At 41.2% G+C, this 21,803-nt stretch overlaps 2 protein-coding genes across 3 annotated transcripts in view; one reads left to right on the plus strand and one right to left on the minus strand.

Annotated features, from left to right (window-relative positions):
- The window catches only part of nt5e (5'-nucleotidase, ecto (CD73)), an 18,317-nt gene extending 15,482 nt beyond the window's left edge, over window positions 1-2,835 (plus strand). The window contains exons 4-9 of the mRNA XM_028440695.1: window positions 1-155; window positions 236-395; window positions 492-595; window positions 665-814; window positions 2,028-2,228; window positions 2,306-2,835. The exon at window positions 1-155 is cut by the window's left edge and continues 43 nt beyond it. Coding sequence (XP_028296496.1) covers window positions 1-155; window positions 236-395; window positions 492-595; window positions 665-814; window positions 2,028-2,228; window positions 2,306-2,472 — 937 coding nt within the window. The 3' untranslated portion in view covers window positions 2,473-2,835. The remainder of the gene's footprint in view (window positions 156-235; window positions 396-491; window positions 596-664; window positions 815-2,027; window positions 2,229-2,305) is intronic.
- A 4,296-nt stretch (window positions 2,836-7,131) lies between these two features.
- On the minus strand, window positions 7,132-21,053 carry snx14 (sorting nexin 14). 2 transcript variants are annotated; one of them, XM_028440506.1, is made up of 29 exons: window positions 20,947-21,053; window positions 20,625-20,771; window positions 20,225-20,351; window positions 20,078-20,151; window positions 19,867-19,945; window positions 19,731-19,774; window positions 18,580-18,667; window positions 18,395-18,479; window positions 18,157-18,313; window positions 17,641-17,716; window positions 17,372-17,416; window positions 17,207-17,287; window positions 17,019-17,133; window positions 16,227-16,382; window positions 15,388-15,512; window positions 14,947-15,005; window positions 12,516-12,633; window positions 11,383-11,572; window positions 11,205-11,291; window positions 11,032-11,132; window positions 10,754-10,865; window positions 10,273-10,313; window positions 10,040-10,159; window positions 9,849-9,972; window positions 9,499-9,663; window positions 9,332-9,427; window positions 9,036-9,127; window positions 7,806-7,862; window positions 7,132-7,734 (listed from the first exon to the last, which is right to left on the minus strand). In XM_028440506.1, the coding sequence occupies exons 2-29, from the start codon at window positions 20,753-20,755 to the stop codon at window positions 7,708-7,710; spliced, it is 2,772 nt and encodes a 923-aa protein (XP_028296307.1). In that variant the 5' UTR covers window positions 20,756-20,771; window positions 20,947-21,053; the 3' UTR covers window positions 7,132-7,707. The 2 variants fall into 2 exon arrangements, with proteins under 2 accessions (XP_028296307.1, XP_028296308.1); XM_028440507.1 differs by lacking the exon at window positions 16,227-16,382.
- Window positions 21,054-21,803: the final 750 nt, after the last annotated feature.

Below are 21,803 nucleotides of genomic sequence, written 5' to 3' on the forward strand. Positions count from 1 at the left end.
CATGGTTCGTTCAGAGGATGGACGTGACGTCCCCGTGGTCCAGGCCTACGCCTTCGGGAAGTACCTGGGTCACCTGAGGGTGACCTTTGACGTGGGCGGGAACGTGGTGAAGGCCGTGGGAAACCCCGTCCTGTTGGACAGCAGCGTTCCTCAGGGTCTGTTCCTGCGTTCGGGTCCCTGAAGGACTTTAAAACACACCTCCAGGTCCTCCTAACGTGCTGGTGCTCTCTCACAGATCCAGATGTTCTGGCTGATGTGCAGCAGTGGAAGAGGAGTCTGGCCAACTATTCATCTCAGGAGGTGGGACAGACTCTGGTGTTCCTCAACGGGACCACGGAAGAATGTCGCTTTAGAGAATGTAACCTGGGGAACCTCATCTGTGACGCCATGGTGACTTAAACCTCCTTAAAATAATCTTCTACTTCATTCAGAAACATGGCCCCGCCCCTTTTACTAGATGGAGCTACGCAACCTTTTGTTTTTAGGTGGAGAAACTACATCCGGTTCTCTGACGGCGTGCAGTGGAACCACGTCAGTGCTTGCATCGTTAACGGAGGCGGTATCCGCACGTCAATCGATGAGCGTTCCAGGAACGGTAAAGTTCTCACGTGTTTTTGATGGCGTTGAGCAAACAAAAGTTCCGTAAAGACAGTTGTGCTCACAGGTTCCATCACCATGGAGGACCTGATCTCCGTTCTGCCCTTTGGAGGAACCTACGACCTGGTGGAGCTAAAGGGTTCTACGCTGAGGAAGGTTTTTGAACACTCAGTGAGCCGCTACGGACAGAGTACCGGAGAGTTCCTGCAGGTGTCAGGTACAAGCTTTTCACAATAAAATACACTGATCACAGCTTTAGTGTCAGGACTGAGATAAGTGTGTAGGTGGATCCATGCTTTAGACCAGTGGTTCTCAACCTGTTCAGCCCTTTAGCGACCTACAAAATAAAGGTCGCAGACAGCGGGGGGACCCCACAAAATAAAGGTCGCAGACAGCGGGACCCTACAAAATAAAGGTCGCAGACAGCGGGGACCCCACAAATAAAGGTCGCAGACAGCGGGGACCCTACAAAATAAAGGTCACAGGACAGCGGGGACCCCACAAAATAAAGGTCGCAGACAGCGGGGACCCCACAAAATAAAGGTCGCAGGCAGCGGGGACCCCACAAAATAAAGGTCGCAGACAGCGGGGACCCTACAAAATAAAGGTCCAGAGAGCAGGGACCCTCCAAAATAAAGGTCCATAGAGCGGGACCCTCCAAAATAAAGGTCCCAGAGAGCGGGGACCCTCACTGTAGCTGAAGGTGGTTGAACACAGACATGAACATTGAAGAACAGTCATGTGGAGACAGGACCATCTATAAGGGGGAATAAAGGAGAGATTTTTGGGGTCCATCCATAAAGTCAGTAAAATGATGGTCCATTGTTCTATGAATCTGTGATAACCACATTTATTTATTCATCTGAATAATATCCACTGTTATCCAGGAACGTTTATTATTATTATTATAGTCATCTTAAAGATGGAAATCATGGTTTTAATCACTAATAAAATGGTGGAAAAGGAGGTGAAATGGGATTTTAAAAACTACAGAAATTGGTTAAAGTTGTAAATTATAGTGAATAAAAACAGACAGAAAAAAGTGGTAAAATGTTTAAAGTGTCAATAGTGGAACAATTAGTTTAAACTGGTCAAATAATGGACATAATGGTTAAATTGTCAAAAAATAAACTCAAAATCTGGTGAAAAAAGGTTAAAAGTGACAATAATGGATCAACATATGTGACATTAGGTGTAAAAGTGGTAGAAATGGTTTATAAGTGATGAACATGTCTGGAAAGTAGCAAAAATACATTAAAAAGAGCAAAAATATGGCAAAAAAAGTGATGAAAATATGTTAAAATATGGTGAGTTTGGAGTTGCAGAAAAATGGTAACCCCCTCCCCTCACGACCAAATGGGGTCCTGAACCCAAAGTTGAGAACCCCTGCTTTAGGGGACCTGAGCTAAGTTGGTATGTGGTGTTTAAAGGTTTCCAGGTGGAGTTGGACGTGTCCAGACCCTCAGGTCACAGAGTGAAGAAGCTCCTCATCCTCTGCACCAAGTGTCGTGTTCCACACCTGGAGCCGGTCCTCCATCAGTCCGTTTATAAAGTGGTGTTACCGTCGTACCTGGTGGACGGAGGAGACGGGTTCTCCATGATCAAACAGGAGATGCTCAAACACAATAGTGGTGAGTCTGGGTTCGATTCCCACGGTGTTAGAGGATGAATTCCCACGCTGACCCCCATGCTCTATGGTCCTCTACAGGAGATCTGGACATCTCTGTGGTTTCTCACTACATCAGTCGTAGACAGAAGGTCTACGCCTCAGTCCAAGGACGCATCACGGTCCACAGCTCAGCCTCTGGACTCCAGACCAGCATCAGTAGCGCTATGCTAGCACTGATGGTCCTCAGTGGTCTGATCAGACCATGAACGTCTCACAAACACATTTATCTCCACAACCTTTGATCTTCACTAACATTTGGCCTCAACAACCTGAAGAAGCTTCAAACAAAGAAGAAAACATAAGATAACGATTTAAAGCTATAACAAAGCCATGCTTTACCCCCAGACTTAGCCAGCGTCGCTACATGCTAAGCTAGCAAAACATGTGATTGCTATATGCTAAACTAAACAAACTTATGGGAGTGGTTGCTAGGTGCTAAACTAATCAAACATGTAGAACTGGTTGCTACATGGTAAGCTAACCAAACATCTGGTTGCTACATGCTAAGCTAATCAAACATGTGGGAGTGGTTGCTACATGCTAAGTTAACCAAACATGTGGTTGCTACATGCTAAGCTAACCAAACATGTGGTTGCTACATGCTAAGCTAACCAAACATGTGGTTGCTACATGCTAAGCTAATAAACATGTGGTTGTTGCATGCTAAGCTAACCAAACATGTGGTTGCTACATGCTAAGCTAACAAACATGTTGTTGTTGCATGCTAAGCTAACCAAACATGTGGTTGCTACATGCTAAGCTAACATTACATGGGCTGCGTCCTAATAGTCCCTCCTATCTCCTTTCCTATCCACTGTTCCTTCACCCTTGGAATTAAGTGGTGGCCATGATAAAGAGCGTCCAAATTCCCTTTAAGCTCAGGAAAAAAGGCTTGATGCTTCTTTTATAACCTCCTTTAGCCTAGGAAACACTGATACATCCTTTATCAAAGGAGACATGATAATGCTGACCCACAATTCCTTGTGGTGACAACATTTAAAGTGAAACACACCCGAGCACTGACAAATAACAGCTCATGTAAGTTACCAATAATACGCCTTGAACAACTTTAAATAAATCATCTAAAATCCATATTATTATATGTAGACATATTATCAGATTATAACTGACATAAATATTTTTATCCACATGATGTTTTATTCAACATAATTAATATTAGTGAGTAGAAGGTGAGTGTGATCAACCATTCTCTATGTGACATTCTTTTAGTTTACCTTTAGTTCCTCGTAGCCATGGTAACCTCTTTTCCTTTGATTTACATTCAAACCTGTGATTTATGACATATCAGTGGAAAATGTTAGAAATGAACTTTTAGTTTATTTTAGGACATTCTTTTCCTAACTCCTCTCCTAACACCTTTCCTTAGCCCTGTGACCTCATCCATGGGGTTAAGGAACAGTGGATAGGAAAGGAGATAGGAGGGAATATTCAGACTCTGGTATAGATTTATTTTTCTCTCATCGTAAAGAAACACGACATGCTGTGAAGGAAAATGAAACAGATGTTGCTCAGACTGAAACATGTGGAGGATGGTGTTTATATTTCAGTGAAACAGCTGCATGTTGATGTGCTTTCATGTTTATACATTTATGAACAGATCTATTCTTTATACGTCTGTGAACAGTGTTCTGAGCTTTTGTTGTCAATGAAATAAAGGATAAAGAAAGTGAACTCAGTGCTTGTGTCTATGTTAGAAGTCTATGTTCCTGAGTGAACTGTGAGCTAATAAACCACGGTTAGCGCTACGCTGTGAGACTCCTGATCAGGACCCACTCTTTGTTTACGCTGTGAGGAACAGATGAAGAGACGAGGCTTTGTGAAGTGATGTTTGAGATCAGTGGGTGTTCAAGGCTTCTTAAGAAGACTATGAATTCTGCTCAATCTGAAATAAAATGTCAACCCAAGCTGCAATAATTTTTCTACGTTCCATGATTTTCAGCCACTTTAAATACAAGTTGGTCTCAGGCTAGTCAGAGTGGAAACTTTATACAAACAAGCCTTTAAAGTCTTGGGGTGAAAACCAAGGCACTATCATCACTGTACAATCCTAAAAAAGTAGCACCTTTTAAATTGGGACAGTCTCCATAGATCTGAGTCTCATATTTAAAGTAACACATGATTTGGCTCCACCTCCTCTGGCAGAGTTCATCAGCCACAGAAACAGCTCTGAGCGCGTCACTCCAGGCCATTGTGTCACGCTTTCAGTGGCTCGGCCTGGTCAGTTAGTGGCGCTGCTGAGTGGAACTCAACACCTGAGGAGGTTAAACAGCGAACCACTGACAAGGCCTTTATAAAACAATGTGTCTTATTAACATGTACAGTACGTCTGCCAACATTAGAAGTCGAGCATGTTGCACTGCTTTGTATTGTATTAGATAACGTAGCCTTTTAACACGTGTTTTGTGTGTTTTAATATTGTAACAGGTACTGTTATTGTTGTTATTGACTTGTACATGTATTGTCATGCTTGTATTTTAATGCCTTTTTACATCTTGGCCAGTGGACGACAGATGAACAATAGCCTCCTGGTTAATTCTAGTTTTTTAACCATGTTTGTTCATGTGTTTTATGAAATAATGTCTCCTTTCAAATAAACCAGAACCACTGCAGGTGAGGAGATGAAACTAGGCTGCGGTGATGCAACAGTGAATACATCTTTATATAAACACCAATGAGCTCCTTTGGAGCGCGCGGTCTGTGAACAGAGTCAGACGTAATGAGTCGATCACTGAGTTCACGCTCACATTGAGAGCAGCAGTAAAAAGGAAAAACGTGCTGAGCTCAGCAATAAAGCGTACACACTCATCAGAATCATCATGGAGGGACCAGAACTGATGGACTATGATACCAGGACAGATGTTCAGCTGTGGTTCTACCAGAGCACTGGTCTGCAACCTGTGGTTCTGGGGCCTAATGTGGCCCTTTGACTCTTATACAATGGCTCCCTATAGCTTTAAAAAAAACTATTGAAATAAATAGTTATTTTTTACAGAGGTTATTAATGATTAATGACAAATAAAATCATGATATAACAATTTATTAATCTAAAATAAATCACGTTGTACAATGACTCAGCACATTCCTACAACATCTACAGACCATCAACTTTCCTCCACCTGTGACTAACCTTAAGTTTTAAATCCCTGGTAAGAAACTAAACCAACAAAAACACTATTTCTGGAAGAAAATACAGATTTTAATTGTGTGGGAACAGATTCATTTAACCACCAATGTACAGGTTAAATATGTATGTTTTATGTGTGGCAAGAAATGAGTAATTATCATGTGTTGATCACATGATCATGTGTTATTATATTCATGTTACTTTTTATAGACTTTCATATACATTAACTATAAAAATCTTCTTTATAAACATTGTGTTCATATAAACTGAGATGTGTAAGAATTTGAAGATAAAGATACTGTTTTATTTATTGATGTTAATTTATTTTATTTTAAACTGTTTTTAAGTTTCTATTTACATGATCAATATAAATGAAATCAAACATTATTCTATATAATATTAACTGTATATAATGTAATCCACTGTATTGTCTTCATAGAGAAGGTATTTATGGCTCCAGGAGGACTTTAATCCAGGTGAGATGAGGTTAAATGGTTCCTTGTAGAGTAAAGGTTACAGACCCCTGACCAGGGGAAGAGGGTTAGGAGACCCCACTATCAGAGCTGGACCCTCTGAATTTAATTCATGGTGAAACAATGCAGATGATAAGTTGGTTATGTTACTGTTAAATTAATTCATATACAGCATTTCTGTAAAATAAAAAAAACAAAATACATGTAACATGTTATGATTTAATGTTATTTAATGTTACGTCTTCTTTTAAAATGATATAAAATAAATGACCTGTTATTTCAACCACTGATTGTTGCAGAAAAACTTAATATTGTCACTAAAACATTAAAACATTTAGCAAATATATCTAGTCATTGTCAATCTTTACTTCATACAAAACTACTGTACGTTAGTTAAGTCAACTATTCATCAGCATGTATGTCTATGCTGTACTATGCTGACTAAGTGAGGAAGTTAGTGTAGAGCTCTGCAAACATATAGAATTAATAAAGTGAACTGATATAGTTACAGTAAGAGGAGATGGAGCTGATCATTTTCATAAATCAGATAAATTAGATTTATTCTTTTTTTAAAGTTTATCATAGAATAGAATAGAATAGAGCATTATTCTTGTGTTTTGGTGACACTGGGACTCTGGTCTCCTACCCAATAGTTACTGTAATGTTAAAAAGTCAAATAAAAATAATGTGAAACCTTCACATCCAACAGAACAATATCAATTTTCTTATTTTTAGGCCAAACTTGAAACAATTATCTTTTAGTTACATTACAGTCATAATGAATAAAGTCAGATTATTCTGTATCTTTTTGAACTTTTCAGTGTTGGTGTTTTATTTTCTAGTACAGTGCCCGTTTGAAGTATGTATTCAGATAGTGGGAGGAGCTTAAGTAGAGTTGTTAATTATGGTCAAATGAGTATGTGTTTGAAGGTTAGGTGTACATACTGTACTCTGTAGTGTTATAAAGGGTTCATTTGTGGGTGTAAAATAAAATAGTGTGTGTGATTTATCTGTTCTATAGAACATGAATATGATAAATGATAAAGTGATGAAGACCGTTTGCACCTAGACTTAAGTAAATGGATAATAAATGTCACCCTGTCCTTAGCCCCTCCTTTGGCAAGGAAACACTAAAAATGAATTACACATAAACGTGTCATGTACATTGAAGGTGTTATAAACACGTTTATTATGCTGAGTTAGCAGAGAAATGTGCATATTTACACAGACTTTGTGGGCATGTGTTCACAGTACAGAGCCAGAGAATGTCGGAAGCCCCTCCCCCCTCTAACCCGTGTTTAAAATAAAATTAAAATAAACGTTTTGTAACATCAAATAAGTCCTAAATAATGGACGCACACACTCTGGCTATGAGGAAGCTGTTTAAAAAGTTTCAGCTCAATCAGACACTGTGTCAGGGAGATACTGTATGTGCCCCACACACACACACACACACACGCGCACACACTTTGTATTTATATATTGACTAATAAACTAATAAACATCTACCTTCTCACTTTCATTGCTTAAATCTTGTCTTTTTAAATGTTCTTTTGTCTTTATATATAAACTATGATAATAAAAAATATTAAAACCAAAGGTCAACGGACAAATTAAATGAGTTGGTTGTTAATTAGCGCTAGAGGCTAAATCACCATGGTTACTGGTCCAGGTGACTTGGGGATAAGTTTATCCAGGATTGACCATGTTCCCAGGCTGTATCCCCTATCCTGGTTTAGTGCGACACGCCCCTAGTGTAAACAACAGTGAGAAGCTGTCATGTGTCCAGCAGGGGGAGCTCCTCATATCAAACAGTCTGAGGCTCAGATGATGAAGGTATCTCTGGTTCCCTGATGAGGAAACATCTGATCATTGATCTGATCATCAAACAGATTCATGTGATGATTGATCAAAGCCTCACCTTAATCAGCTCAGGAAATAGCTCCAACACAGCAACGTCCAGCAGCACATAGCTCATCTGTCACATGACACATCACATGACACATCACAACACATGAGGTAACCTGAGCGTCGTTTGTTTGTGGTCTGATGTCTGGTCTGTTTCAATTTTCTAAGTTTGTGACATCACAAGCTAAATTAGGAATGAAAATACCCTCCCCTCTGCTGGTAACTCCACCCATGGACTCCACCCCCAACCTGATGAAAACATTTGGGAAAGTCCACCATTGTTTTTCACACAGAACACGAATGTAGCAACTGCAGTCACTTCAGTCACCTGTGATGAGTCGCTTGAACATAGTGGTGTGTGTGTGTGTGTGTGTGTGTGTGTGTGACAGGAGAGAGCGAGAGGGTTGATCACTTCTTCTCCAGCACTTATCAATAACAACGCTGCGTTTACGGTTTAAATGATCAGTTTACAGAGTTACTAAAGGATGAGTTCATTCAGAATGCAGCTGCTGTGTCACTGTAGCGGGGGAGGGGCTACCTTGACTCTATAGACAGTGAAGGACGGAGGAGTTGTTGCTTGAAAAATTCACATTTTTTAACTTTGAGTGACGAAGTCACGTCATTTACATATATTTTTAATGTAATCTAGTCACTTCAGTCACGTTCAGTGTGAACACACTCAGTGTGTGCCACCTCGCGGAAGACAGGGGCGGGGAAGGGGCAGGTCTATGCAAATCCAGAGACACACCCCCTACAACAGAGCGCTCTCACAGAACTGGTTTTTACAGGATATTAAACCTCTTCTGATGCTGAATTCATGCTATGTTTTGACCAAACACCAGCACAGATACTGTATGTCATTTAGATACTGTACGTCTCCTCTAAATCCCATAGTTCATAGTGTAATAGGTGATGATTAATGTAGTTATAGTTACTCATGCTTGGTATATATTCAGAAAACTTGATTAATCCCTGAGAGGCCATTGAGTTTCAGAAAAATCCTGCTTTAATCAGAAGACCTGAGCAGTTTAAACCAGATGTGTTCACATCTGTGTGTACGCATGTAGAATGATCCGTTATGTCTAACAATTATAGCAGCGCTACCGATTAAAAAGATAAAAACAACAGAAAAGCCCCGTGTGCTGGTTAGAACGCAGCGTACAGGAGTCACATGCTCAACAGCACTGGAGACAACCCTGCACATGACTGAGTCACATGACTGAGTCACATGACTGATCATTACCTGTTTGTTGAGCAGCGGCTGCTGCAGAGCGTCAAACAGGAACTGAACTCCTTCACTCTTCGATTGTTCTCCGATACACTTCTCTACAAAGTCTGAAACACACACACACACACACACACACACACACACACACACACACACACACACACACACACACACACACACACACACACACACACACACACACACACACACACACACACACACACACACACACACACACACACACACACACACACACACACACACACTTTAAAGGATGAAGTCCTGCAGCTCTGCACACACTGAGGACTCACCTGGAAGATACTTCATCATCTCCTGGAACGTCTGCTTGGCTCTGATGTTCTTCTCCTCAGGGCTTCGCTGCTCGCTGCTCTCACAGAAGATGGAGTCTGTGAGGGAGGCGTGAGAACCCAGTGTGAGGAACATCAGGAACTCTGAAGGTTCCTCAGTGTGGTTCTACCTCTGAGCTGGGTGATGAGAGACACCAGACGATGTTCCTGGAGAACCTGATCCAGCTTGGACTGAAGGTACTGATCCATGTAGGCATCAAACGTGTTCTTAAAAAGGATCCTCCCAGCAGCTAGAACGTGGTGTAGCCAGTCAGGGATGTGGAACACTGTCCTCCCTGAGAGAAACATCATAGGAACATCAAAGGAAATTCAGAGAACATCAAAGGGAAATTAGAAGAACATGATAAAAACATTAGAGGAACATGAGAGGAACGTCACAGGAACATTAGAGGAACATGTACAGTGAAGGTTGCAGATCTTTCTGCATATGTTCCAACCTAAGGAGAACCTCGTCACTCACCAACAAACATCATGTAGTCGTACATTCCGTCCACTGTCATCACCTCCATGAAATAGTTGGAGACGTGTTTCCGCTCCGTTCCATCTGAAACGTTTGCGTTGTTCCCGAAGAGATCGTTGAAGAGCTGCAGGACAGAGCAGTCGGTGAGATCCTGCTGATGATCAAACACAATGTTCTGTTGACGTTCTCACCTTCCTGTTGTTCTCTGCTGAGGGGCTGACGACGGTGAGCTCAGGTCGGCTCGGTTTGGGTTTGGGAGACTCACAGGAGTTAAAGAAGGACTGGAGGAACGGGTCCAGGTTCTGTCCTTTCTGCACAGAACGTCACAGAGAACATCAACGTTCCTCCTGTTCTCCATCAGCAAGTGTTGAAGCTAAGCTAAGGGTTGTAACATAAAGTGTTAGTATGTCATGTGATGACTCACCTCTTTGATCAGCTTCCCTGGGACGGACTTAAAGATTTTACCTGAAGGACAAAAACACATGGTGTTACGGTTCCACCAGTGACCGTGTTATCATGTGACTGCTTCCTGACACACACACAGAGAACGGTTGTAACGGTCGGTGTAATGGTTCTCCTTGTATTAATGTTATATTGTGACTGGTTGTTGACAGCAAAGCTGATTATAATGATGCAACGACATGTTAAAAATACTAATGAAATAATAAAGTCATACATTTTTGTTTATTAGTTGAGGAAAATTTGAAAAACATTATAAATAAAATGTGCAAAATAGTGACAATAGTTGGTGTTATGGCTGGAATGGTGATTGTGTTATTTTGAGATTACAATGACAAATGTTGCATCAGTTTTGTTTTTGGGCTTGTGTGCGTGTACTGTATGTGTGTGTGTGTGTGTGTGTGTGTGTGTGTGTGTGTGTGTGTGTGTGTGTGTGTGTGTGTTACCCAGGTTGACTTCTGGTAGCAGACGATCTAAGAACTGAGACTCGATGCTGTGAGGAGACAGAAAGTCTGCTAACAGCTGACTGTTACTGAGCTCTGGATGCAGCAGGAGTCTCTACACACACACACACACACACACACACACACACACACACACACACGCGCACACGCACACGCACACACAAGAATATTCTTATTTATTTAACTAACCAGTTTCTGTCCTGAATGATAATAATAATAATAACATGAATTATAATATTCATAACATTAATAATAATGACCTGTAAATATTCCTCAAACTCCTCCCTTTTGGACACCAGGAACTCATAGTTTTTGGGTCCTAGGATCCTCTTGGAAGGAAGCTGTGCGTCTGCAAACGTGCCTGAAACAAACACATTGAATGATTTAAAACCTGATGGAAACAAAGAGAAGGTGTCATGAGACGTTTGGTTACCGTGAAACTCAGTGAGCTTGGACTCTAGCACGTAGAACTCCAGATACCTCCTGAACACCGTCCACCTCTCCGTCTCATGACCCACGGCTGCAGAAACACGCCACAATCACAGCTACAGTAGCTAATGCTCACACACACCTGCTGGGTCACATGACCTCACAGACCAATAAGAGCTCACCCTGCTTGCGATCGTTGCGTTCCACGTCGATGCAGAACACGGGAACTCTCTCCCTCTTGATGTCGTCATCGTAGATGTCGATGAAGGGGATGGAGACGCTCCAGGCCGACAGGTTCCTCTGACTGACGGGAACGCCACAGAACTCCACAGCAGGACGGTCGTCCTCCATCACCACCGTCGCCTCCTCCACCTGCACACGATCAACCAATGACATCACATTTATTGATCCTCAGTGTGGACCTACGCTACGTTATGTTAGCCTTTGCTATGTTAAGTTATATTAGCCTATGCCATTCTACGTTAGTTTAGCCTATACTGTGCTACGTTATGTTAGCATATGCTATACTATGCTACGTTATGCTAGCCAAGCTATGCTACGTTACGTTAACCTATGTTATGCTACTTTGTTAGTTTATGCTCTGCTATGTTATGTTAGCCTATGCTATGTTATGCTATGCTCCGTTATGTTAGCCTATGCTATGTTATATTAGCCTATACTATGCTACAATATGTTAGCCCATGTTATGTTGCGTTAACCTATACTATACAACATTATGTTAGACTATACTATGCTACATTAGGTTAGCTAATGCTATGCTATATTATATTAACCTATGCTATGCTATATTACATTAGTCTATGCTATGCTACATCATGTTAGCCTATGCTACATTATGTTGTTATCCTATACTATGCTACGTTATATTGTTAGCTTATGCTATGTTATGTTAGCATATATTATGCTATGTTACGTTGGCCTATACTATGCAACAGTACATTAGCCTGTTATGTTGTTAGCCTATGCTATGATATGTTATATAAGCATATGCTATGCTACGTTATGTTAACCTATGGTACATTATGTTAGTATATATTATGTTACTTTAGCCTATGTTATGCTACATTGTTAGCCTATGCTATGCTACGTTACGTTGTTAGACTATACTATGCTGTTATATTAGCTTACACTATGCTACGTTATGCTAGCATATGTTATGCTATGCTACGTTAGCCTATGCTATACTTTGTTATGTTGTTAGTCTATGTTATGCTACCTTAACCTATGCTATGCTACGTTATGTTAGCCTATGCTATGCTATGTTGTGTGATGTTTATGCTAATAATGCACGTACAGCTTCGTCCTCACTGGGGGGCAGGAAACTTCCCTCCATGGCGCTGCTCTTAAAAACTCCTTTGATTTTACTGCCGATCCTACTGATCCCGAACGACTCGCCTCGTTTGGAGAAGTTTCTGCATCACAAACAGAGAGAGAGACTGAGTGAGTCGTTTTTATTAACTTTAAAAAAAAGAAAAAAATATGAAAAGATTTTTAAAAGTTTAATGTTCAAAATGTGATAAAAACTTTTTGTCAGTGATTTTTTCAAAGAATAATTAAACCTCAAAACAGCTTCATTTTTTCTGAAATCAAATATAATTAGTATGAAGTCATGTTATTGATTGATTCTAGTCCAACTCTTCAAATTTTAGTCAAAGTAATTTTAGTTTGTCATATTTAGTTATCAGAGTTACTGCCCTCTATGGGTAGAAACCAGGATATTACAATTGATTTTTGCTATTGGCTGATTCTTACATCTCAGCAGGTCATTCACTAGGTTTACTAGGTGTGTGTGTGTGTGTGTGTGTGTGTGTGTGTGTGTGTGTGTGTGTGTGTGTGTGTGTGTGTGTGTGTGTGTGTGTGTGTGTGTGTGTGTGCGCGTGAGTGGAACAAATTTCTCCCCGACGCGGTGTCTGTTCAACCTGAAACTTTGTCAAAGTTTGTGCATCCGTTATTTTGGAGTAATTTGGTAATTTCCAGATGTTCATTTTAATTTAATTTCGCCCCGACGGCACATTCATTTTCACCCACAAGTAAAACCTATTCAGATTTTGACCTCAGTGTGTGAGGGGGCGCTAGCGCACCATCTACATCTATTTCACTGTACAGCTGCACACAGTAGCCACGGTTACATGATGCTTTTTTAATTTGGAATTAAAGTCGCACACGCGCAAAACGACTGGAATTAACTTAAAGCGGATTTAAGTGTTAACTGTTTACAAGAAAGAGGAATTAGTTCATTCAGAATTTTAAACAAAATAAACCAGCCACTTAATTCGGAATTAAGTTTAATTTGGAATTCAATTAGCATTAGGAATGAAGCGTTTACAAGGTCAGGTTAAAGAGGAATTAACTTTTATTCTGCTTTAAAGAAGAATTAAAGCTCCCATGTAAACGTGGCCAGTGGCGAGCTAGAGTCACGTGTGCAGCCACAGCCAATCAGACACTGTAAACACACGAGTAAGAGAGAGGAAGATAGTTTAGAACGGAGAGGGGGAGGGGCATCTGTGCTCACACTGATAAACTAGTAAAGTCTGATGTGAGTCACTGATGTGCGTGCATGTGCATGGCTAAAGTGTGTGTGTGTGTGTGTTTGAGCCACGGAGTAGCAAGTCACACACAGAAAACGACAACAAAAATATGAAAATGACTCTAAATACTTCACTGTTAGTAGTTGGATGGGAGACCACTGAGCATTCCAGGTGTCATAGTGGGGGACAGTATTCAGTCATTGTGTCCTTGGGCAAGGCACTTCACCTACATTGTCTAGTATGAATGTAGTGTGTGAGTGAGTGTTGGTGGTGGTGGGAGGGGCCAATGGTTCACTATGGCAGCTTCGCTTCTGTCAGTCTGCCCCAGGGCAGCTGTGGCTACAATAGTAGCTTACCACCACTAAGTGTGGAATGAAAGAATAATGTCTTCATTATGTAAAGACACTCTGAGTGTCTATGATAAAGCGCTATATAAAATTGATGCATTATTATTATTATTACAAAACTAAATATTTATACCAAAAATCACAAAACGACACCGAAAAACAAACAAAAATACACAAAATGATTCCAGAATCACTACAATGGCAACAAAAAACAATAATTATACAAAAAATGCACAAAAACACAACAGAAAGATACAAAAATACACAAAATGACTCCAAAAAACATACATTACAGAAAAATACACCAAACAAAAAAAATATAAAAATGAGTAAAACAAACAAACACATTTATCATATTCATGTTCCATAGAATTAAACCAGATAAATCACACACACTATTTTATTTTACACCCACAAATAAACCCTTTATAACACTACAGAGTACAGTATGTACACCTCTATGTACATACAACCTTCAAACACACACATTTGGTCATAATTGATTGATTAAACTCTACTTAAGCTCCTCCCACTATATGAATACATACTTCTGACAGGCACTGTACTAGTAATAATAATAATATGCTGTTTTATTAATTTAAGTCTTTATCTAAAAACCTTGGAAAAAATCCTTAATATGAATATTTAAACTAGCAGTTTAAAATAAAGGAAGTGTATTAAATAATCTGGTGAAGTTCTCCCTCTGGTGGTTGGACCATGGTAATACAAAAAGACAGCAGAGGTTTAACGTTCCTCTAAGCCACAGAACACGTTCTGCACACAAGAAATATGCTGACTCACCAGTTTTCCTCCGCGCACACGCACACACGCACACGCACACGACACTCACCGACTGACTCGAGAGCTTCTGGCTGGAGACTCGACTCCTCTGAGCAGGTATCTGAAGTACTGAGATAACAGTGATTCATTAGTGTGAACACAGACAACATTAGAACATTAGAACCACCTAGAACAGATGAACACAGACTAAAAACCACTTGTTAACTTTTTATCTTCCTCATGAATCGAGGAGACCCAAAAACATAGCCCCGCCCCTTTACGTGCTAAGCTAACCCAAACATGTGACTGGTCGCTGACACCCCAACACAATACCTGACATGACTCCAAAAACAAATAATGATAGAAACACACTCAACAACAACCAAAATACACAAAAACAACAACTGTACATTATAGAACACCAAAGTCACACAATAACAAGATAAACACAACAAATGAATGAGTTGAAATGTATTTATAAAGTGACCTTAGTTGTGTAGTGTGAGCTCACCTCGTCACTGTGACAGAACATGGGAGTGAAAACCTTCTCCAACAGAGACAGAACGTGTTCATGAGCCTCAAACAGACACCGCATCGTCTGCAGCTTCACCACCTCAGCGTACGGGCCTGCAGCGACTGGAGGAGGAGTCACAGCTCAAAGGGGGAGGAGTCACAGATATCATATATCGGGGAAGAGTCACACATATATATCTGGGGGAGGAGTCAGAGTTAAGCCCTTATCTATGTTAGATCAGAGTTTTTCAATGTTGGAGTCACTATTTAAATATCACTGATTAGAAATACATTTGGTTATTATTCTTTTTCAAACTAAAACACACAATCTTAAACAACTGTATTATATGCTATTTTCACTTTGTAAAATATACATCTAGTTATGAATAATAATAATAATAATAATAATAATAATAATAATAATAATAATAATGAAATGCAGTTAAAAATATCTGAGCTGGCACAACTTGTCACTAATCCTGTATTTGGTCAATGATGTTAAAGATTTAACCACATGATATTTAATAAAATGTTCATCACTGGACAAGAAATAATCATCTTCTGCAGGACTATAATAGAAGTCACCACATGAAATCTGGACACTTTGAATAACAGAATAAAATTATAATTAATAAGTAAGTTACTACATATATATTTTTGTGCATTTAAATCTTATTTAACTAAATGAAATGAAGTTGTACATAACGTTTAGGCATCATGTCATTGAACCATATGCAGCATAACAAACATTATTAAAAATAAATTCTAGAAAAAAATGTGTTTGGGGTCAAGATCCATAAAAAGGTTGTGAACCACTAGTAACAGGAAGTGACTCACTGCTCCTGATCTCCTCCACGATAAACGGGTCAAAGCTGATCTTATCTGTGCTGTCGTCCAGGCAGAAGCTCTCGTAGATGTTGGTCACCTCCCCGTGGAGGTACTGCAGCTCTAGATCACTGAGCTCAGGACTCAGGATCTTATCATTGAACTCCTCTGAGAGAAACACGCACGCGCGCACACACGCACAGCAGAAATTTCAGCACCACCGCTGTTTCAAAATAAAAGAAACTCTAGAAATGTTCCTGTTAGCTGTACTCCATGACTCAGCATCAATACAGTGCCTCTATAAACATGTTAGTTAGCAAATGCTATGCTACATTATGTTAGCCTATGCTATGTTATGGTACGTTATGTTAGCCTATGCTATGTTATGGTACGTTATGTTAGCCTATGCTATGTTATGGTACGTTACGTTACATTATGTTATGTTGGCCTACGCTACGTTACATTACATTATGTTATGTTAGCCTATGCTATGTTACGTTATGTTATCCTATGCTATGTTATGGTACGTTATGTTAGCCTATGCTATGTTACGTTATGTTATCCTATGCTATGTTATGGTACGTTATGTTAGCCTATGCTATGTTACGTTACGTTATGTTGGCCTACGCTACGATACGTTACATTATGTTATGTTGGCCTACGCTATATTACGTTATGTTATTTTAGCCTATGCTATGTTACCTTACGTTACATTATGTTATGTTGGCCTACGCTACGCTACGTCAGCCTATGCTATGCTATGTTATATTAGCCTATGCTATGCTACGTTTTTAGCATGCTCACCCACAGCCAGCAGGAACTGCAGCACGTGAACAGCTCCTTCCTGCTTCAGGAAGTTCATGAAGCGAAACAGAAGCTCCTGCTGCTCTCTGATCTCCTTCAGCTCAAGCTTCAGCACCTGAGGAAGGGAAACTTCACTGATGTCCATACGGCGTGGGAAAAAATGACCAGAGCAAAGCTCAAATACTCACAGAGAACTTCTTGTTTCCCACGCCGGCATATTTCTGTAGGAACGGGACGAGGACAGACGAGGGCTCTGTGGTCGGCTCAGGCTGGACACACAACAACACACGTCATCTCATCTGATTCAGCTGATTCTACGTGTGACATCAGCACAGGTGAGTGAGTTATGATACCGGAGTGTTGTCCACAAACAGCAGCACCATCAGGTTCACAGTGTCCTGGGAGAAAAACAGAAACAGGACAAACATCGGAGAGTCTGTGTGTGTGTGTGTGTGTGTGTGTGTGTGTGTGTGTGTGTGTGTGTGTGTGTGTGTGTGTGTGTGTGTGTGTGTGTGTGTGTGTGTGTGTGTGTGTGTGTGTGTGTGTGTGTGTGTGTGTGTGTGTGTGTGTGTGTGTGTGTGTGTGTGTCCTCTCAGGATCAACAGCAGTAGTTTAAACTCACAGGGTCGGCCATGAAGTCCATAGTGGGAAGAATGACTGAACCACACATCACCTCCCTCAGCAGCAGAGACAGAGACCTGCAGGACACCACACTACCCTCAGTAAAAGCATTAGCATGACCAAATCGCCATTAATAATAGCATTAGCTTTATCACACTACCCTCAGTAAAGATTAAGATTAAGATTAAGATTAAATCAGGGCTTTCGCCTTTAATTGGCCATGTAATGTTATTACATTATTGGAATTTGTCCTCTGCATTAGCATTATTAATAATAGCATTACCACATCACCATCAATAATAGCATTAGCATTGCCAATATCATCATTAATAATATTAGCATTAGCATTACAACGACGGTGACGGTGGTGGTGGTGAAGGTGGTGGTGATGGTGGTTGTGACGGTGGTGGTGGTGACGGTGGTGGTGGTGGTGATGACGGTGGTGGTGGTGATGACGGTGGTGGTGATGACGGTGGTGGTTGTGACGGTGGTGGTGGTGAAGGTGGTGACGGTGGACCTGCAGTCTGTAGCTTTAGGAGGCATCACGTAGGGAAACAACAGCTCACTGAGTTTCCTCAGATAAAGAAGCTCATCTGATCGACTCCTCAGAGCCACATGTAGGTCTGCTCCGTACTCGACTAGTGCTGCCTGCTGGAGACTTTCTGCACTGCTCACTGTAGACACACATCATAATAATAATTACTATTACTATGATCATTATTATTATATTATTACTATTATCTGCACGACTCAACCTTTCTCCTGAGCTTTGGCGATGATTTCAATGTGTTTCATGGCAGCTTTCATCACTTTGTCAGCAAACACAGCAGGAAGGTCTACCTGAGAAAGAGAGAATATATATATATATATATATATACACATATATGTATACTGTATATACTGATGATAGTGCATCAAAGGTCACATGACAGCATCTGACCTTCTGAGCTCGACGGACGATCACTGAGGCAAAGAAACGAAACGTGCTCCTCATTTCATCTACACACGCCTCATCATCTGTGATGTCCCTGAAAGACATCAGTGTGCTCAGGGACCAGCAGGTGTGGAACACCCACTTACCCCCTCATTTCATTATTAGAAACTAAACATATGGCACATCGCGTTGACGGTGTCAAAAAAAAAGGTGACCTGGGGTGTTGTGTGGATGCGCCTGGGGGCTGGCGGTGTGGTGTACAGCGTCCCCTGCGGGGGTGGGGGTCGGTGGCGGGGTCGGCTCTTTGGTGCTTTCTCGGGTGTGTGTGGGGGGGGCAGTGACTGCCTCTCGGCTTGGTGTCTTAGGGGCGTCTGGAAGGCTGCTCGGCCGTGGGGGGGTGCCTCGGGCTCCCTGGCCCCCGCTCTTTCTGCTAGCCTGACTGCGTCTTCGGGTCTGGGGCAGCGCTTGGGTTTACAGTAGTGGTTCTTACACATACACTGGTCTATGATGCACTGACATGTCTTAGACTGGGCTTAACTTTAGACATGTTGATCCTAAATACCTGCTTTAGGTTTTACCACTCACTCCTTCCCTCTGTTCACAGACACCACCATTAAACCTAAGCTTCACACCTCACTTTACAATAATCAACTCTTCCCCACCCTTCCATTTTCTACCTTGAATCTCTCCTCCCTATTCCCCTCCCCCCACCCGTAACGCTGCCTACACACAGAAAGACGAGAGAGAAAAAAAAAACTAAACATATGGACTTTTATTAAATACATTAAAAATAACTAATACTAATAAACGTTTTTAAATATGAGTAAATCAGAGTCATAGCTCGACTGGTCACTGTGTTATCTTGTGACTTGTTTTTGTCACATTAGACGGTGTCATGGCGTGACTGGTCAATGTGTTACCTGGTGACTCACCTGGTGAGCAGCATGGTGAGCATCAACAATGCTGATTTTACTTATTTTATTTATTTATATTTACAACTTTTTAAATATAAATAAGTAACGTCCTATAAACTAAAATCAGCAGAAAATAAGAACTAAGAAAAATCATAATAAAATTACATTAAACTGCTTAAAAATGACAAAGAGATGGAGTTTTATTTTGAAAGTTTAGCTGTTGTTTTGTTGTTGACATCCTACCTGTACCACGGGTAAACAAAGTTCTCCAGGACCAACTCGAACAACTGATGGACACAAAGGACACACACGTTAGAGGTGGGGCAGAGGAGGGGGCGGTTGCCACGGTAACGTGGACTACCTTTACTTATTATTTTACCTCAGCAAGAGAGGCGTCGACCTTTGAGTGAACCTTCAGGTCCAACCAGGGCTGGTAGTTCTCTAGGAGCAGAGCAGGTCTACACACACACACACACACACACACACACACACACACACACACACACACACACACACACACACACACACACACACACACACAGAGCAATAAACAATAATAAACAAACACAAGAGATAAATGGTAAACGTACCGGTGGCGTTTACACGTGTTTTTCCCGCACACCGCACAGCTGCGCCCCTTAGGAAACAGAGCCAGGTCCGGTCGCTGTGAGAACATGCAAACCGTCAGTCTGACACAAACCTGTACGTAGATGCTTCAGAGGAGGGCAGGTGGTCACCTGACTGCCTCGGCTCCTGTGATTGGTGAAGAGCACATTGGGGAGGAGGGAGTGGGGGCCCAGGGAGCAGTAGAAGGTCACGACCCCAGCTAGCAGAGACCAGAACACCATCAGCACATGGAGGTACCTGATAATACATTAACACCACACATTAGGATGCTGCTACGCATCAACTAGTCACCATGTCATCTAGTGACACGTGCTGGTGTTACAGATCAACTAGTCATCATGTTATTTAGTGACTGATTCCCACTAGTTTGTGTCACAGTTGGACTGGTACCAGCCGGTGTTGCAGTCTGACTGGTGATAGTGCTACCTGCTGACTGGTCTCTGTCACATGAAGCACTGAGACCGGTTGGTGTCACGGCTCGTCTGGTCACCGTGCTACCTGGTGACTCACCTGTTGAGCACCACGGTGAGCGTTGTCAGTGTGAACAAAGTGAAGCAGCTCAGCGGAAACTGACGAACTAACTCCGTCACGAGCTTCATCCTCATCCTCACGTGATCCCACAGCCTCGCCATCATCATCATCACCTGCTGACAACACCTGAAGAAGAAGAGTAAAGGTAGAGCCGAGCATCGGACGGAAAACTACGACTTTAGCCGAAGCGGGGAGCACAGTTTACGGTGTCAAAAACACTTTGTAACAAGTCACATTTGTGAAAATAAAGTCACAGTCTTCAGTTTGAAGTCCTTTTACGCGTTTTATTCACACATATTACCTGAGTTAGAGCCAGAATCCACAGTTTTACGTCGTTTTTAACTCCATTATCCCTCCGAAACAAACCGGATCACTTCCGACTGTTTACAATCCACCGAGTGTTGCCAGGTCTGTGAAAAGGACGTAAAGCGGCACACAGGAGTGAGTAAGATGGCAAATAAATTGCATATTTTTAATACACTGCGTTGTAAATAATAATTCGGCATTGGATTAGGTTCATATATAATTTGTAGCTCTGTATACGGTACCGTATGTAGTTTTCATGTTTACAGTCAATAAATTCCGACTTTTTCCTACTACGTGTTTTCAAAAATATTTTTCTTAGTTTTTGTTATATTTCTCTACTTTCAATTTCCTCTATTAATCTGCTGTGTTTATTGGCATATATTGTTATTGTGTCTTTACATGTCACGAGTAAAAACTTCTACTGCGTTTAAAAGAAAACAGACATGGCAACCTGCGTCAGATGTACGTCATCGTGTGAGCATTAACTCCATAGGGTTTAACAAAATAAAACAGCTGTAAAATCCACTAAAATCACTTCCTTTACATTTTAGAGCTTTATTTTCTTACTGACATGTTTCAGTCCAGACTCGACGGAATTCCTTTTTTTTTTTTTTTAACGATTTTTAAAGGCGTTAACCGATAAAGCGCTGACGGGCTTACCTGCAGAGCGCTACAACCAATCAAAAGCCAGAGCGGACGCCACGTGATCTTCAATCGGCCTATCAGGGCGTTCTGTGGCTTAAATCTACTACAGATTATGTTCACAGCTTCCTGTAAGGGAAGAGCGACTTCATACCAAAATAAAAGTATTTAGAAACCAACAGTACATTTAGTTAAAACTCTAAATATACA

This window comes from Gouania willdenowi, assembly GCF_900634775.1.
Source record: "Gouania willdenowi chromosome 24 unlocalized genomic scaffold, fGouWil2.1 scaffold_320_arrow_ctg1, whole genome shotgun sequence".
Taxonomy (NCBI): Eukaryota; Metazoa; Chordata; class Actinopteri; order Blenniiformes; family Gobiesocidae; genus Gouania; species Gouania willdenowi.

What these genes read in the sequence shown, in the direction of transcription:
- snx14 (XM_028440506.1), bottom strand. Translation starts at nt 20,755, where the DNA reads ATGATGATGATGGCGAGGCTGTGGGATCACGTGAGGATGAGGATGAAG. An exon ending in TGTTTGTGGACAACACTCCG is followed by an intron (nt 17,288 to 17,371) that starts GTATCATAACTC and finishes TTGTGTGTCCAG; the next exon opens with CCTGAGCCGACCACAGAGCC. An exon ending in CGACTACATGATGTTTGTTG is followed by an intron (nt 9,664 to 9,848) that starts GTGAGTGACGAG and finishes TGTTTCTCTCAG; the next exon opens with GGAGGACAGTGTTCCACATC.